Source organism: Eptatretus burgeri, chromosome 1, assembly GCF_056783735.1.
Source record: "Eptatretus burgeri isolate ZD-2024b chromosome 1, Ebu_testis_v1, whole genome shotgun sequence".
NCBI lineage: Eukaryota > Metazoa > Chordata > Myxini > Myxiniformes > Myxinidae > Eptatretus > Eptatretus burgeri.
The window spans coordinates 33676065-33692419 of record NC_140961.1 but is presented as its reverse complement, the minus strand read 5'-3'; the positions used below and the strand labels follow the sequence as shown (position 1 = coordinate 33692419).

General features: G+C 41.6%; 1 protein-coding gene across 7 annotated transcripts in view; it reads left to right on the top strand.

The window, feature by feature from the left end:
- Positions 1–16355, top strand: part of LOC147034189 (interferon-induced GTP-binding protein Mx3-like) — a 177086-nt gene that overhangs the window by 49431 nt on the left and 111300 nt on the right. For all 7 annotated transcript variants that reach the window (XR_015057466.1, XR_015057467.1, XM_085878402.1 and 4 more), the window contains 2 exons: positions 1997–2206; positions 7071–7214. Coding sequence is in view for 5 of the 7 variants with exons in the window: in XM_085878402.1 (XP_085734528.1) it covers positions 1997–2206; positions 7071–7214 (354 nt within the window). In the remaining 2 variants the exon portion in view is untranslated. The remainder of the gene's footprint in view (positions 1–1996; positions 2207–7070; positions 7215–16355) is intronic.

Here is a 16355-nt window from a genome sequence, read left to right as displayed (position 1 = left end):
TCTTCACCTTTGGTGGCAGAGGTAATTATTGCAGACTGTACATTACCCTTTCGAAGACAGATTTGTACCTCCTCGTAATCCTGTCAGAAAGGTAAGGTCAATAAAAACGATAGTAACTGAGCAACAATAGTGGGTCATGCTACCTCTGGGCATCGCAAAATTTTGTAATCCAACAAAGTTCAAACTAAATCATACTAACAGCCAAACGATCAACATTATAAGTTTATAACCTTTGGGTGGATCTCAAATTATAAGGAATGTCTCCATCTATGATCTCAGTAATTTAAGAGGTTGTGGATGGCATACATTTTTTTAAACTAGTTATTTAGCAGGTGTTGATCGGCTCAACTAGCACATGCTCGCTCGGTAGGCAAGAAGCCGCCTGCTGGTGAGTTGGCCAGACTCTATATACAGCACTGGTGGTACTGTAACCCCCAACTGCCTTTGACTACCACTCTTGCCAATGCGCTTTCTTCACAGGACTCTCCATTTCAAACTCGACCATCTCAAACCCTACTCAACTGCCAGAATGCACACTCATCTTGCCTTGTATAGTGCTGTTGTTACTGTCCATTTATCAATATGTTGTATTGTGTTTGAAAAATTTTTGGAAATGGAGAAAATACTGGTATGGGTAGAGAATGCAAGTTACAAGTGATAGAATCACATTTCGTGTAAAATTGTAATGCTCCACAGTGGAGTTGTGTGTTGAAATGGTACACTGTGATTAGTTGTCATGCAAGCAATCAGAAAGTTCCACACCTGTAGAAGGACTTCAAAAGTATAGGTGGTGATATTGTAGTGTGATAAATACCATGGCTCCAGTGAAGGAAATCAAAGTGTTACTAAAGCCAAGGTCACATTTGCCACGGCGGCCGTGGGGTCTCCAAAATTTACGGCCACTAGCAATTATACGGCGGCCGCAGTATTTCCACGGTCACACAATGTAGCAGTCACATATGTTTTTATTTTTCGGGGAGCTGCACGGCGTATTTATAAATTATGGAGACCGAAAACGTGAGGTTGCTTTACGGTCTTTGATTTGATGTCGCACGGTGACCTTAGGGCGTTCCTGCGGCGGCCATAGAATTTTCAAGGTGCCCTCAAAACGACCGCAGGGGGCCCCTAAGGCGAACGTAGAAATGAAAAAAGTTATAACTCCGCGTTATAATTCCACGGCGACCTTACGACCTGTAAAATATAGCCAAATGGCGTAGGGCCACCCTGAGGCCACCGCAGAAACTCTGCGGCCGCCGCACGTTTCTGTCAATTCAGAGGGCGTACGGCCGCCGTATCCTCGCCGTAGAGCAAATGTGACTTAGGCCTTAGTGAAGGCTACTGCCTGGTTGATGTTACCTAGTGAACTGCCTGGTTCGAAATTTGATGGTTTCTTGCTCTTTGCATGTCATTCTGAGGAGTTTCCTTCTGTTTAAAAAGCTTTTTATTCTGATGATGATGATGATAATTATCCTAATAAGGGGTTGCAATGCTTTGGTGACCTGAACAAGGTCTCTCTGTGAACTGTCTTGTGGTTCCTTATTTGGGGCTTAGAAATCAAATGAGGCTTTGATGAACAGGATACTGGGAAGCAGCAACAGTCCAACTTATCCCCACTTGAACCATCCCAATATTATAAGCCAACTATGATTTAGTGTTAAATGACGTCTATCCTTTCCCAAATTAACAGACCATGTGGGTTTCCACTTTATGGCGAGTATTGATTGATGTGGGGGTATGTTGACATTCACACAGATACTGTGTAAGATGTGATTTGCAAGATAACTTTCAGGATCGCTCAATTAGGGTGATGATAATTTAAAACGTTACTTGTTGCACATACAATTGAATGATTGTGTTTCTTTCCTCAATAGCCATGGTTTGCATACACAGGACAAAGAAATTCCTGAACTGTGAATCCATACTTTATTTTGCAGTTTGAAAATTGGGTGCAATTTATTTTTTGAAGAGCCTTGCATGTTTCTCTTCCTTTCCAAAGGTAAAGTTCAAGATGTTCGAACCACTGGCTCACTGAACACTGCATTCAATGAGAAGGTCCGACCGTACATTGACCTCATTGACGAGTTGCGAGCTGCTGGTGTGGATCAGGATGTTGCACTTCCTGCCGTAGCAGTGATAGGAGATCAGAGTTCTGGAAAAAGCTCTGTTCTCGAAGCGCTTTCAGGAGTGCAACTGCCACGTGGGAGTGGTGAGTATGCTTCAGCCTTTTATATCAAACCATATCCCTGAAGTCTGTGAAATTGAATCAAAATATGAGGGATGGCCAAAAGGGTTCAGATGAGATACTCAAACCAGACTTGCTGATCTTGGGATCCTGAAAACAAACCATTTTGCAGCATGTGTAGGGTCACGTGGTTAACCCCTTCACATCAGTTCACTTCCCATTATCTCCTGCATACCTGTGTTACCCTGATCATCACTCCACATCTCCATCCCTGCTCAGTCTTCCACCACCCCAAATCCCTTTGCATCTCTCAGCATTCCCTCATCTCTGCACCCTTTCCACATTCCCCACACCCTTTCCACATTCCTCCACCCTGCCAACTCCACCTCCTCCCCTGTACCTAACTGTACAGACTTCCAAAATCTGTGGCATCCATTGCAATCTGGCATATCTCTTAATCCAGGCAACTGTTGCTAAACTTGACATATTATAACCACTTTTCCCATAAGATGTCCTTGATTCCTCTGTGACTCATTGATCATTGTGTGTTTCATTTTGACAGATGTTATCCCCATCTCTGTCATGACATTGCAGTTTGCATGAAGAAGTCCATTCTTCACTGTCTGTGTACTGCTTTAACCCCTCCAAACACCAAGTAGTTCCGTTCGTTGTAGTTTCCTCTCGTGCAACCACCTCTTGTTTGTCTGCATACTGGATCTTAATCCAAACAGTGATGACTCTATTTACATCTCTCTCTCACTGCTAACATTGATCACCCTTCCCAACTCTCTTCTTCAAACATGTCAATTTCGATTGTCACCATGCCAATTGCCTATAAGTTAGAAGCTCTTCAACCAGCCACTGCAATGCAGCAAAGGACTTCTGTGACTTCATGAGTGACCCATCTATATTTCTGACAATGGCACATCCTCCCTTCTCTTCTTGCTAAGGTCTCATGCTCTTCCTCTGCTCCACTTGGTTCATCTGATCATGTTCTTGTGTGAGTTCACATCTCTCTGGCTGTTGTCAGTGAGCTGCCTCAGCCCTGACGAGTCTGAAGGTTCACTCAGGTTGAATGCCAGGGATGGAAAGCTGTCTTCCTACTTTCAGATTGGTCTTCAACCTCGGAAATGCCACTTCTCTTTCAGTGGTGGATGTCAGCCTTCAATCATGAATAAGAGGCCCAATTTCTGGACATATCACAGGCCTTCAACACTCTCTGGCATTCTACACTGCTCACCATATTCGCAGCTATCTGTCTACACTCTACAGCATCCAATACCACCTTCGTTCATTGTTCACAAACCTCTCCCCAGGCGTAATCAGCACATACCTCTGAATAATATCCTTTCTTTTTCTTTTACAATGGTGACGAGAGGGCCCCAAGTGTAGTTCCTTCTCTACATATATTTTTGAAAAATATACCAATATGAATATATGAAAAACAAAGACCCACTCGCATCTCTCACCTGTGAATGGAGGGAATAACCAATCAGCTCTCACCTAATCATTTAAACCCAGGTGGCTAGGATTATATAAATAAATCGACTCCTCCCATGCTCCTCTCGCCAAAGAAAGCTGCATTAAGCAACCATGAAAGGCGACTCAAGGTAAGCATTTGTTGTTTCAAACCCTTCCCAAAGTTCCTCCACAACTGGAAAGACATTCACAAATTGTACACATCAGAGAATCCCAATGCTACACACCCCCTCAGCTGCCAGGCCGGTTTCATCACTTGTTGATGAATCATCAATGACAGCGCAGACAGAAACATACAGCACTGAGACTCCCAAGCACGTCCCACACGTAAATGTCAAAAGCAGTCAACATTTTTAAAAGCAGTCTCTGTGCCATCTCATCTCACACACACACACACACACACACACACACACACACACACACACACACACACACACACACACACACACACACACACACACACACACACACACACACACACACACACACACACACACACACACTTCACTCTTATATATGGATGATGTCTGTGATGCCCGAGAAAACCTTCTTTTCCACTTTGCAGACGATCCCACATTATCCCATGTGGTACATCCATCACAATAACAGACTGGCAGTAGGTACACCCCTCTCTGCTGTTCAAACACATGGAACATGTAATTAAATCCATGAAAATCCCATTCTAGCGTGGTCTCTCCCAAAGGATCATCTTGTGAAGCCACCTATCTGCTTTCTTTTAACAACCACAGGAAGAGGTTCAATCCCTTAAAGTTTTGGTGCTCACTATCATCCACAACCTCTCTTGGTCAGACAGTATATCAAAGCTGGCTTTCGAGATGCTGCCGATTTGGGTATTCTGCGTCATACCAAGCCCCGTCACAGTGATTCCCATAGTTATTACATTTTGCACACAATGGGCCATCACGGATATGTAACATTTTGCAATCCAGTCTTAAGATCTGCTACGGTACTCCAGATCATGCACATGGGTCGATAAACTGTGACAATATTCACAACGTGCATTCTCCTCCTGATCTGCTCAAGGCAGAACACAAGAGCCTTTGGTGTTAGTGCTCTCATCCACCATGATAAGCTGTTCTTTTAAGATCTGATTAGGGACCACTCATCCATTTGAGAACAGTTCTGTTCACTTTGTAATATCATAGCGAGTCATACATTTGCTGCACCCAAGGGATCAGGCTTGGGCTGCTGGCATGTTGGCAATGTTGGCAATCCAACTTTTTTTCATGAGTGAGAGTGGCACAAATGGTAATCCAAAAGCCTGCTCATATGGACTTATTTCCTGTACACGTATCCGTGTGTTTGGATTGTGTTTTATGAACATGACCAAGAACAGCAGCTTTCTGCACTCCTCGGACTCCATTGTGACTTTACTACTTGGTCAAATGCCATTGATGTCCTGGGATAGTGCTTTTTTTTCTCACAAGTTCCTCGATCACTAGATTAGCAACTACAGCACACATTGGAGAGACAATTATATTATAAACACCTGCATAGATTATTCCCATTGTACAGGAATGTGGAGCTGCCAAGCCAAAGTTCAAACAAACTTACGTCAGATTATTGCTTATAAACTCTGTATTCCAAGCACTTTAGTGATCTTGTCTTGATGTCCACTGTCAAGTCAAATGGATAATTGGTGAAGAAGGAGATTAAATCAAAACTCATTGACCAAATGCTAACCACCAACCTTATTAACAAATTTCAACAGTGCATCCTGGCAAAAGTTAATATCATTTTAAAATGTTTTGTTTAAGTTTGAGTGAAGATGAATATTGTGTAAAGAGAAGAATTTAACAAGTAGCGGTACATTCAAACTACACTGCCCTCATGCCAAATAAATAAATCCTCCAGTGTGCGACATTGCCGCCGTGGAGACGGAATTGGGAGGGAGCGGTGTACTTCTGAAGTGAATGTGTACAAATGTACATCTGAGATAAATCTGTACAAATGATAAATCAAAAATATTCTTTATAGTCAAATCACTTGGTCACTGTCATGTCCAAATATCAGTTTCCAAGCTCAAAGGGTGCCCGAGATATTGCCAGGGTGAGAAATAAAATAAACTAGCGATACCCATGCGCATGCACGGGACGCACCAAGTAGTAAGGTAACTATAGCAGTACAATATAGCTGTTATCAGACGACAGACCGTACACGGGGAATGACAAAAATACGCATTGTGCAAAATGAAAGTGGTACTATGGAACGCCAAGACTTCCCAAACATTCTTGGCATGTCCACTAAGTGCCACAGCAGTTTCATAAGGATCGTGTGACGGTGAGCTGAGTTTTTAATGTGCAAGCTTGGTATTATAATAGAGATAAGTAATTAATAGCGAACGTAGTGAGCTTCATACTCAACGCGTGCACATGAGAGAATGGGAAACAACAACAACACAATACCCTGGCAATTTGGAATCCATGTCGTCAGCTATGATGCTTTTGCTTCCGGTTTTTGTCATGGGGAATGATGCGTCCCGGGAGATAAAGGCATCGTCGGAGACATGAAAGACCCAAATATCAGACATTGTGTATATTTCCTCCACTGATTTTAATAAAGATATCTCCTGCATCATAAAAAAATAATTTTTAATCGTGATTTACATTATTTGATCGCTGATCCCGAATCCAGGCCGAAGTAACAGGAAATTGCAGCATCGTCTGCAATGCACCTGACTGACCTCAGATCTGTCAAAATCATCAGCTGTGCGGCGCTTGCATGTACCACGGTATAGTTGGCAAGTATACAGTTGTGAACAAGTTGTATGCACAAATGTCTGAAAAATCATAGCAAAAAGACTGTTTAATTTGATATATTTAAGAAGCGAATGTAAGAAGAATTCTACGTTCGCTTCTCGGCTTTGCCTATTCCATATGAAGTCGATAATAATTTAGTAATTAATTGATTAATCAAAAAAAATAAATATCGTTTTTGTCAAAGCACATCTTCACTTTTGTCCCCAAATTTCAGCTTCCTAGCTCAAAGGATGGCTGAGATATCACCCAGACAAACAAATAAGAAAACAATAATAACAAACAAACACAGTAAAAACTGAGTACTCCCTTCGGTGCCCAGCGATGACGTCATGCATTGCCTAGGTATGGAATTGGGAAGGAGCGTTGTACAACAGTTTAACTTTCCGATTTATTCCTTTCCAATTTGTAACACAGAATCATTGTGCTTAAATTATGTGGAATGGTCACAGACACCACTAAACAAGAAAACTTAGTCCATACCTCCATGGCTCAGGTCCATTGTTTCATTCACCAAATGACCTTCAACAGGAATTATGTAGACTGGGTCCCAAATTTTTAACATACCCTTCCTTGGAGGAGAGGGGATGGGGTCAGAGCTCATGGTATTGAAGTCTCCCATTCATTTCCAGGCATCGTGACCCGTTGTCCTTTGGCTTTGAAACTCAAGAGAGGAGAGTCGCAATGGAGATGCAAAATTAAGTACAAGACATTGGAAAAAGCATTTGAGGAGGACATCATGTCACCATCTGATGTAGAAGATGCCGTTCTTGAGGGTGGGTACACATTAAATGCTACAACACCATGCTGAAAATGATGCCGTGTATATCATGCATGAACTCTCTCTTCTCGAAGTTCTGACATATATGGGCATATGTTATCGTGTTCTTTAATTTTTGTTTCCTTGAAAATGAGTTAATTTAAAAGAGAAATGATGAAAAATGAATAAAGACCCTGAAAAAAGCAAAACACAAACTGCCCCTCAATACTGTTTGGTTGGAATGATCTTTGACTTTTTGTGAAAACAAATTTGTAAAAATGACATAAGGTAACCACTGCAGCAGTTAAACACATCATCATTGTCTGTCACCAATGACCTATTGGAAGTCATTCAAAATGGCGCATTTGCTACTTGCTCGGAAGCTCTCTAATTATTATTATTGTTGTACTTTGCATAAAAATTTGGTACACAATCAGCACGTTTTTGGTTGGTTTTGTAGGTGAGGTGAAACAGGTTGTGGGTGAAGAAAACCAGGAAGTGTATTTGGCCAACATGGCCTTAGCTATGTTTGTGCAACGACATTGGATCCAGAAAGTGTTGAGACATATTTAACATTTTATTTGTAATTATTTTCCACATCTGAAGGGTTTCTTCACAATAAGCATCTCCAATAAATATATATCCAGTATAAACTCCAGAAATATAATATTGTTACAGACATGGTCTTGGGCTCTAGGCCCTAGGCCCAGGGGGTAAGATGGAAATAGAGTAGAACAGTTATTTCATAGTACATGTTAGAAAAAGTGTGATGGAATTCCTGGAAACGATAAACTGCCGAGCACATTTTAAGGAAGATCTCCTCTCCTCCACCATGGCATCTGCATCTAAACCACGCCTTTCTCCTCTTTATGTTATCTGAAGCCTTTCCAGACGTTATCTGTCCTTATTGTGGAGTTTCTTCACTAGTTTGTAGCCAATCGTCACGGCCCACGTGAAACTCGTCGGGAGCATGCCCATATATGGACATCTGCGGGGCTCATCGCCATCAGACTGACTGTGGTGTGGAATTTCCCTCACTTGCCAGCCAGCAGCACAGCCCATAAATCATCATCTGTCGGGTGTGTCTGCCAATGGGCATGTGCTATGAACGTTCGATTGCTGCGGGGGACATAATACAAGTGCGCACACACTCCATGTGGTGTGGTTCATGCTGCTTCGGTTCCTGCTTTTTCTGGGTTGATGCTTGCTGCTTGGTGGTTTGTGGTGTTTCTCCTGCCGGTCCATGCTTTTTATTTTGACCTGGTTCCTTAATTGCGTAACTGGTGCATGGCGAACGTGGTTGGTACCGGCATGCAGAGCACAGTGTAGTCAAGCCCTGTGCCAGTCTGCTGAACCCAAATGAAGACCAACACCATATGTGTGAGCATTGCATGTGGAGCAGGTTCTCTCTCTCTCTCTCTCTCTCTCTCTCTCTCTCTCTCTCTCTCTCTCTCTCTCTCTCTCTCTCTCTCTGTCTCTGTCTCTGTCTCTGTCTCTGTCTCTGTCTCTGTCTCTGTCTCTGTCTCTGTCTCTCTCTTTGTCTCATCTTCTCCTTTCTCTGTCCCATGTTTCCCTGAATGAACAAGTGAAGGTATACGTGTTAAGCCGACATGGTTCCATGGGTGCATTGGGGTCATTCATTATTATATATATCTATATCTTAATTATTATATATTAGTTACTGATTGTGATTTCCGCTGTGTTGCAATGGTCTTCCTCCTTGCCCTTTTCTCCCTGTTAATAAATATTTGCGTTTTTATGAAACCTTGCGTGCTCATTGGGAGTGAGCTCCATGGTGCTTAATAATTGGCAAATTAACCTGTAAGAAATGCAGATCGGGACCATGCTAAGGCACAGCAAACATGGGTCACTGACAGGTTCACTCTGCTCGGCCAATCCTATCAACAGATTCGCCGTGGATTAACTTGATCCATTCCCGTCATAATATCCAGTCCTACTCATCAAAACACTTTTCTCTTCCCCATTAGTTGCTCGTTGTGTGCTTTAAAACTTTGAGGGTTCATCATTTGGTACAATAGCATTAGCTCTTAGATTTCTCATCATGATTATTTTCTTGGCATGTACGATATTGGTTTGGCTTTGCCTTCTTCCAGGCAGTGTCAAAATTAGATGGGTGATTCACCATCTAGTATAGACACTCCATTGCCATGAGAGCTGGACAAAGAGTGAGTGTCCTTTGTGGTATCGCTCCATATTTGAATACATCTGGCTGAGCCTGAGTGTACAAAGCCCATGTCCAGAGCACAATGGAGTATGCTCCTCTCGCATGGATGTCTGCAAGTACCATGCATCTTAAGAATCTGGATGATATACAACATCATGCTGTAGGTATCATCAAGGCACCTCCAGAGGAATTGAATATTGACCCCCGACCATAAAGGAGAACTGTAGCAGGTCTGAGCCTAATGTGCCGAGAGCACACAGAGGAATCACCAGCACTTCGGAAACCCGTGCATCCTCCATCATGTCCAGCAGACTCCAATAAATCCACCAGAGCAAGTGCCTGCTTTGGAAGCTATGCTTTGCAGGGTCTTACTGTCAAGATGGAGAGCAGTCACTGGTCACTTGCTCAGTGTGATCGTTCTTATATACTGAGAATAATAATGGTGTGGAACAGCCTACCAGATGCCACTGTCGGTTACACAACATCGAGGACTAAGGCTTTCTGCTGCAAAGCGCACAAATATCTTAAAGCCTAATCTATCTCTACTAATAAATGTCAGTCAGTCCGTCCGTCCATCCTTTTCCTCCATAAGTCCAAAACAATGAAACCTCGCAGCCCCAAACTTTGCATGCATACTAAATGAACTCCAAGGTCGTGCATGAATGAAAATCGGATGCTTGGGTAAATGTTGACACCCCTTTTGAAGATAATTAACAGCCTTATTTAATTATTCTTTATCAAGGTGTTATACTTGGTCACCTCACTGTCCCTCGCCGAGGTCTTAATTCGCCATTTTTTTTTGGCCTGCTCAACAATGCATTGACTTGGAACAGGTCACAATGGTTTCTTAACAATAAGGTTCTTTTTTGTCATTCTTCACTCATATGAAATGCCTGATCATCATATCTATGAATCACTGGATACATTGCAGTGCTTATAAACGCCTGGAGATGCCAGCGTTTGTGGCTTTATTTCATTTCCACACATGCCATAACTTTAAAAATCTCTTAATCTGAGCCAAATTTCAAAATTTAAACTTTTTAATTGACCTCAGCAGCAGTTCCAACTGCTAAAAAAAAGTGTTAATTTGTCTAATTCGGACATTACTTGACATTCCGGGCATCTCCCAGGTGCATGGTGTTTCGACAGTGCCTTCAGAAAGTATTTACATCACTCAACTTTTGTCACATTTTGTTGTGTTACAGCCTGAAATTAAAATGGATTTAATTTAAAAATTTTTGTCACTAATCTATACAAAACGTTCCACCCAAATGACAAAGTGAAAACATGTTTTTAGAAAATTTTACAAATTAATTAAAAATGAAAATCTGAAATGACTTGCATCAATAAGTATTCAACCCCCTGAGTCAATGCTTTGTAGAAGCACCTTTGGCAGTGATTACAGCTTTGAGTCTTCTTGGGTATGTCTGTATCAGCTTTGCACATCTGGATTTGGGGATTTTCTCCCATTCTTCCTTGCAGATTTGCTCAAGCTCTGTCAAGTTGGATGGGGAGCGTTGGTAAACAGCAACCTTCAAGTCTTTCCACAGATTCTCAATGGGATTCAAGTCTGGGCTTTGGCTGGGCCACTCAAGGCCTTTCACATTCTTGGTCTGAAGTTATTCCATTGTTGCTTTGGCGATATGCTTGGGGCCATTGTCCTGTTGGAATGTAAATCTTCATCACCGTCTTAGGTCTTTTGCATTCGGAATCAGGTTCTCCTCAAGGATTTGCCTGTATTTGGCAATTCATTGTTCCCTCTATCCTTACAAGTCTCTTAATCTCTGCCTTTGAAAAGTATCCCCATAGCATGATGCTGCCACCACCATGCTTCACTGTAGGGATGGTGTTAGATGGGTGATGAGCTGTGCTTGGTTTCTGCAAGATGTAGCATTTTACATTCAGGCTAAAGAGTTCAATTTTCATTACATCAAACCACAGAATATTTTGCCTTATGCTCTCACAGTCTTTTGCATGCCCTTTTGCAAACTCCAGGCATGCTGTCATGTGCCTTTTTTTTTCTCAGGAGTGGCTTCTGACTTGCCAGTCTTCCCATAAATCCTAGATTTGTGAAGTGCTACAGAGACTCTTGTCCTTCCAGCAGATTCTCCAATCTCAGCCAACGAACTCTGTAGTTCTGTCAGAGTGGTCATTTGGTTCTTGGTCACCTCCCTGACCAAGGTTCTTCTTGCCTGATTGCTCAGTTTGGTCAGATGGCCAGCTCTAGGAAGAGTCTGGGTAGTTCAATATTCTTTCCATTTCCGAATGAAGGAGTTCACTGTGCTCTTGGGAATTTGAACACTCTAGAAATTGTTTTATACCCTTCCCCACATCTACTCCTCCTCACAATTATATCTCGAAGTTCTATGAACAGTTCCTTGGACGTCATGGTGAAGTTTCTGCTCTGATATGTCCTGTCAACTGTGGGACCTTATATAAAAGGTGTGTTTCTTTCTAAATCATGTCCAATCAATTGAATTGTCCACAAGTGGACTCCAATCAAGACACCTCAAGGATGATCAAAGGAAATTGGATGCACCTGAGCTCAATTTGATGTGTCATAGCAAAGTGGTTGAATACTTATTGACGCAAGACATTTCAGGTTTTCATTTTTAATTAATTTGCAAAAATTTCGAAAATAATGTTTTCACTTTATAATTATGGGATATTTTGTGTAGATTGGTGCCAATTTTTTTTTAATTAAATCCTTTTTAAATTCAGGCTGTAACACAAGAAAATGCTACAAAAGTCGAGTGGTGTGACTGCTTTCTGAAGGCACTGAACGACCGAAAGGCGATCGCTAAAATCATTTGCCAAGACAGCCGTTCCTTATCAACCGTTTTGTTGGAGTTCTTTCTTGAGTGCTTAAGACACTTGGCGAGTGCTCTACAAGTTGCTTGGTTGTTCGTTTCCAAGCCATGTCAGTCGTGTCAAAAGGGAGGGTTTGACGCAGTAATGTGTCCCATTTCTCAGTCGAAATATTTGCTCGCTTAAGCTCAGTCATATTTCTCCTTTTCAAACTGGAACACATTACTGCGTCAAACACCTCCATTTTGACAATACAATCCCTGTGGGGCTGGGCTTCACCTTCCTTTCACATGATCATTTATTTAATCAAATTTAGTCGTCAAATCGAGATCCTATAAATATTTGTGTTTTACTTTCAGGAATAACTTAATTTATTCATCAAATATAAATAATGCAGCGGTAAACTATTAAAATCCCCAACCCTATTTCTATCAATACTTACACTTTAAACCCATAAGGTAACGTATTTATTCCATCACTCATTATATATCTTTTGTCATCAAATGCTGTTAGAGCTTTCTTCCTAACAGTCTCTGAGAATATTTCATGTTTATAATTTCTAATAAGATTAATCTCTCTATAAACATTCTTTCTCTTCCATGTACATTCAAGGTAATGTTGAAAGTTCATGGTCTCTTTTAATACACTCTTATTTAGACCTTTAAGTTTCTTTTCACATTTGAATTCATTTAACTCTCGTTAAGTATTTATAAGCATATGCCTTTGATATAACACCTAATCTAATTATTGCAGGTCTTCTAGGTATATTTTAAATGACCAATTATACCCTATATAATTCATAGTTCTTGGGATTCACCAAAGGAAGAACCATCTTTTCCAACACAAGTCATTTATATTAGATGAAAACTAACATCATAAAATTTTTAATTTTTGTTGAGTTGACATAACACATCTCGACATAATTGACCACAACACTTGGAATTTAATTCTTGGACTTTAAATGTTTGATAAACACCATTCTGTAAGAATTTCATGACTTCAACATGTGGTGGAAGACCATAACTATCAAAATAATATTTGACCTGATTTTTGTAAATCCAAACCCATTGAGAACCGTTTCCATTATGATCTCATAAATTCATAATAATATTCGTCTCCTACAAATAACCACATTATCAATTTTTAATTTCTTACAATATTTGACAAGTTCTAAATTTGATGATGTATTCTTTCCAAATTCTTTAAACCACTTTTCAATGCTCATTTATTTATGAGAAAGATATAATCCATTACCCCTTTGAGTTAATTTTACACCTGCTTGTGTGATAGAAGAAAGCATATCTCCAAATAACAATCTCGCTTTATCAGGTAGGCTTTCAAGTTTTTCAGCAAAATCTACAATTACACCACTTCCACTAATTTGTTTCTCCAAATCTCTGTTATGTCTTTCCAACTCTTTGTTATGTCTTTCCAACTCTTTTTGAGCCTGTATTTGAGCCTTCCTTTTGTTGTCAGTTTTCACTGCAACTGAAATATCGCCCGTCAATGTTCCAGCCACACTTAAACCAGCGAATAAAGGAATTAGAAATGGGAGAAATCTTCCACTCGTCCCTCTTATTGAATATTTCTTCAACATTGGTTTTCACATTTTAATTTTAAGTGAGCCAGTATCGTTCAAGATTTTTACCTGATCTCTTGTGAGCAAAACATCAATTTTTACTGCTCCTTTTGTCTGAATTGTATTAACGTTAATCATTCAAGGCTTTTGATTTTGAAGACAAGACAATAGTTTATCAAGATTGATTTGATTAACATATACCTGAGTTGGTACTTTACTCTGCATTTATTTGTCAAATTTTTTGTGAGACTAATCATAACACCATTATCTGTATTAATCGATAATTCTGTTTCTTCCAAAAGTAAACAATATGTATCAACTTTTTCACTCTCTCCTCTTTCAATGTATAGGGAAGTATCCACTCTATTAGACTTTATAGTTTCCTTTTGAGCGCTCAGGTCAATCGCAAAGATTGTATAAAGTTAGTAAACACTACCATATCCAAAATGGGTTCTATATTTCCATTGCTTTCACACACCTTTTGGTAAGACTTCTAAGCTTCAGCATAATCATTTTTTTCCCAATCAATTTCCAATCTCTCTCGTGGATAAAATGTTCCATCCAGAGAAACGTGAAGTTGTTTTACCTTCACATTATCACTCAATGCATTATTCTTATCAGTAGCAGTATATCCATCTGGTTTGCGGCAAACTTGGGTGCAGCAAAAGACATGCAATATTTACAAAAGAAGAGGAAGACAGTGCAGAGTTCTCCCGAATATTCTTTCTTACACAGTCTTAACTTATGCTACGACAGATGCCATCATGTGCGCGCGCGCGCACACACACACACACACACACACACACACACACACACACACACACACACACACACACACACACACACACACACACACACACACACACGGAAAATTAGAGATAGCCCAGAGAGACAGAAGCAGTTGAGGGTTAATGACCTCTCAATACCTGGCATGGTCTGAAGGTGTCTGAGAAATACTGAGGGTGTCTCGGGTGTGTTTGACTGGTGCAAGTGTAATGTGACGTGGGGTGCGGCGTCATGTAAGAGGAAGAATGTGAGGTGTTAGTCAGTTCGGTTCACTCTTTAGTTCACTCTTGGGTTTTGCTCTGAAAAGAAGAGTTAATCGGGCTTCCCTGCATTGATTGCTCTTTTGTGTCCATAGTAGACGAGGGATAGATGGTAGAGGAAAGCTGCTTGAGAGTAAATATCTTATTGTAAATCGTGTCAGAGTCTGTATGTGTAAGTGTCACTGCAGGATGCAGCCTAAATGAGCGACATTGAAATGGAAGCAGTCCCTGTTCGCAGCAGCAATGCGTGACCCCATGCCTGGTCTTGTTGACTCGATGCTTGTCCTTGCACTGCCTGTCTTCTCGGCGAGGTCTGATGACTGACAAGCTTTGGTGTCTTCTGCTTGACTGTGTCGCCGGCAATCTCTTAACGATCTCTCCAGCTCTGTCCCCGTCGATACTGCTACTGCCTGGTGATATTCTCTCAAAATGAGCCTGGGATGAGGAGACGAGGGGAGGAGACAAACAATGGATCAAAAGAGGCTCAACGAAATTGAGCTTCCCTATTGGTCCATAGCGGTTGTAGCCACACCCCACCAGGTCCCAAAGGTGAAAAACAGCTCAGTTGCTCGCTAACAGGGCCACATGTAACAGCTCCGACCTTTACATGGGGCCGTGGTTTTTGGAGGTACTCTCTGGACTAGAACATGCGCTCGACTTCATTCAAACATCGGATTTTCGGGAAATCACTGCGCTACCCTGAGGTCCTTAAACGAGCTCCAGCGCACATTCGCACTTCGAGTTATGCCCTGAAATAACCCCACCTTTGTCTCCTCAGCATCCATTTGAGGCTGTGGTGAGTGTAGGATGAGTGTGTGGAAGTTGAGGTGGTTATAGAGTAGCAGGAGCATGTTGTGGCATTTGTGATGAGGTAGGATTGTAATGTGGCATTGTGGGGAAGAAGTTGAAGTTCCTTGTAATGAGATTGTGAATAATGGTTGTGGTTGAGTTGAGAATTGGTACGCAGTTTTGAATGGAAAATTGGTGCGCAAATGCTAATGAGGTGTTTGCGGCATGCTTGCTTGATTACTAGTAGTCTTTACTGATTTGCGTGCATGCTTGCTTGCGTGTTTCATTTGAGAGAAAAGGGTGCAGCAAAGGAGTGGTAGAACTGCAAGGGTTGAAGATTGAGGAGGTCGAACTGAGGGAGTCCCACGCATGTTTTATCACCCTTCCCTTCTATTCCCATCATACTGCCTTCCCTTCCCCTCATGCTGCCTTCCCTTCCCTCTTCCCTCATTCTGCCTTCCCTTCCTCTCCCCTCATACTGCCGTCCCTCCCTTCCACTCACGCTGCTTTCCCTTCCACTCACGCTGCCTTCCCTTCCCATCATGCTGCTTTCCCTCCTCCTCCCCTTACGCTTACCTCCTCCCAAACCCCCTCCCCTCTTCACACCCCATGGATATCTCCGGGCAGTCTTCACATGCTGTTTTAACCTACCCTATTTTGTTCAATCCTGTACTACCCCCCTTCTCCACAAGTCGCATAACCAAATGCTAGTCGAGAACCCCGTCTCCTCATACTTGCCTCCTCCCAAAC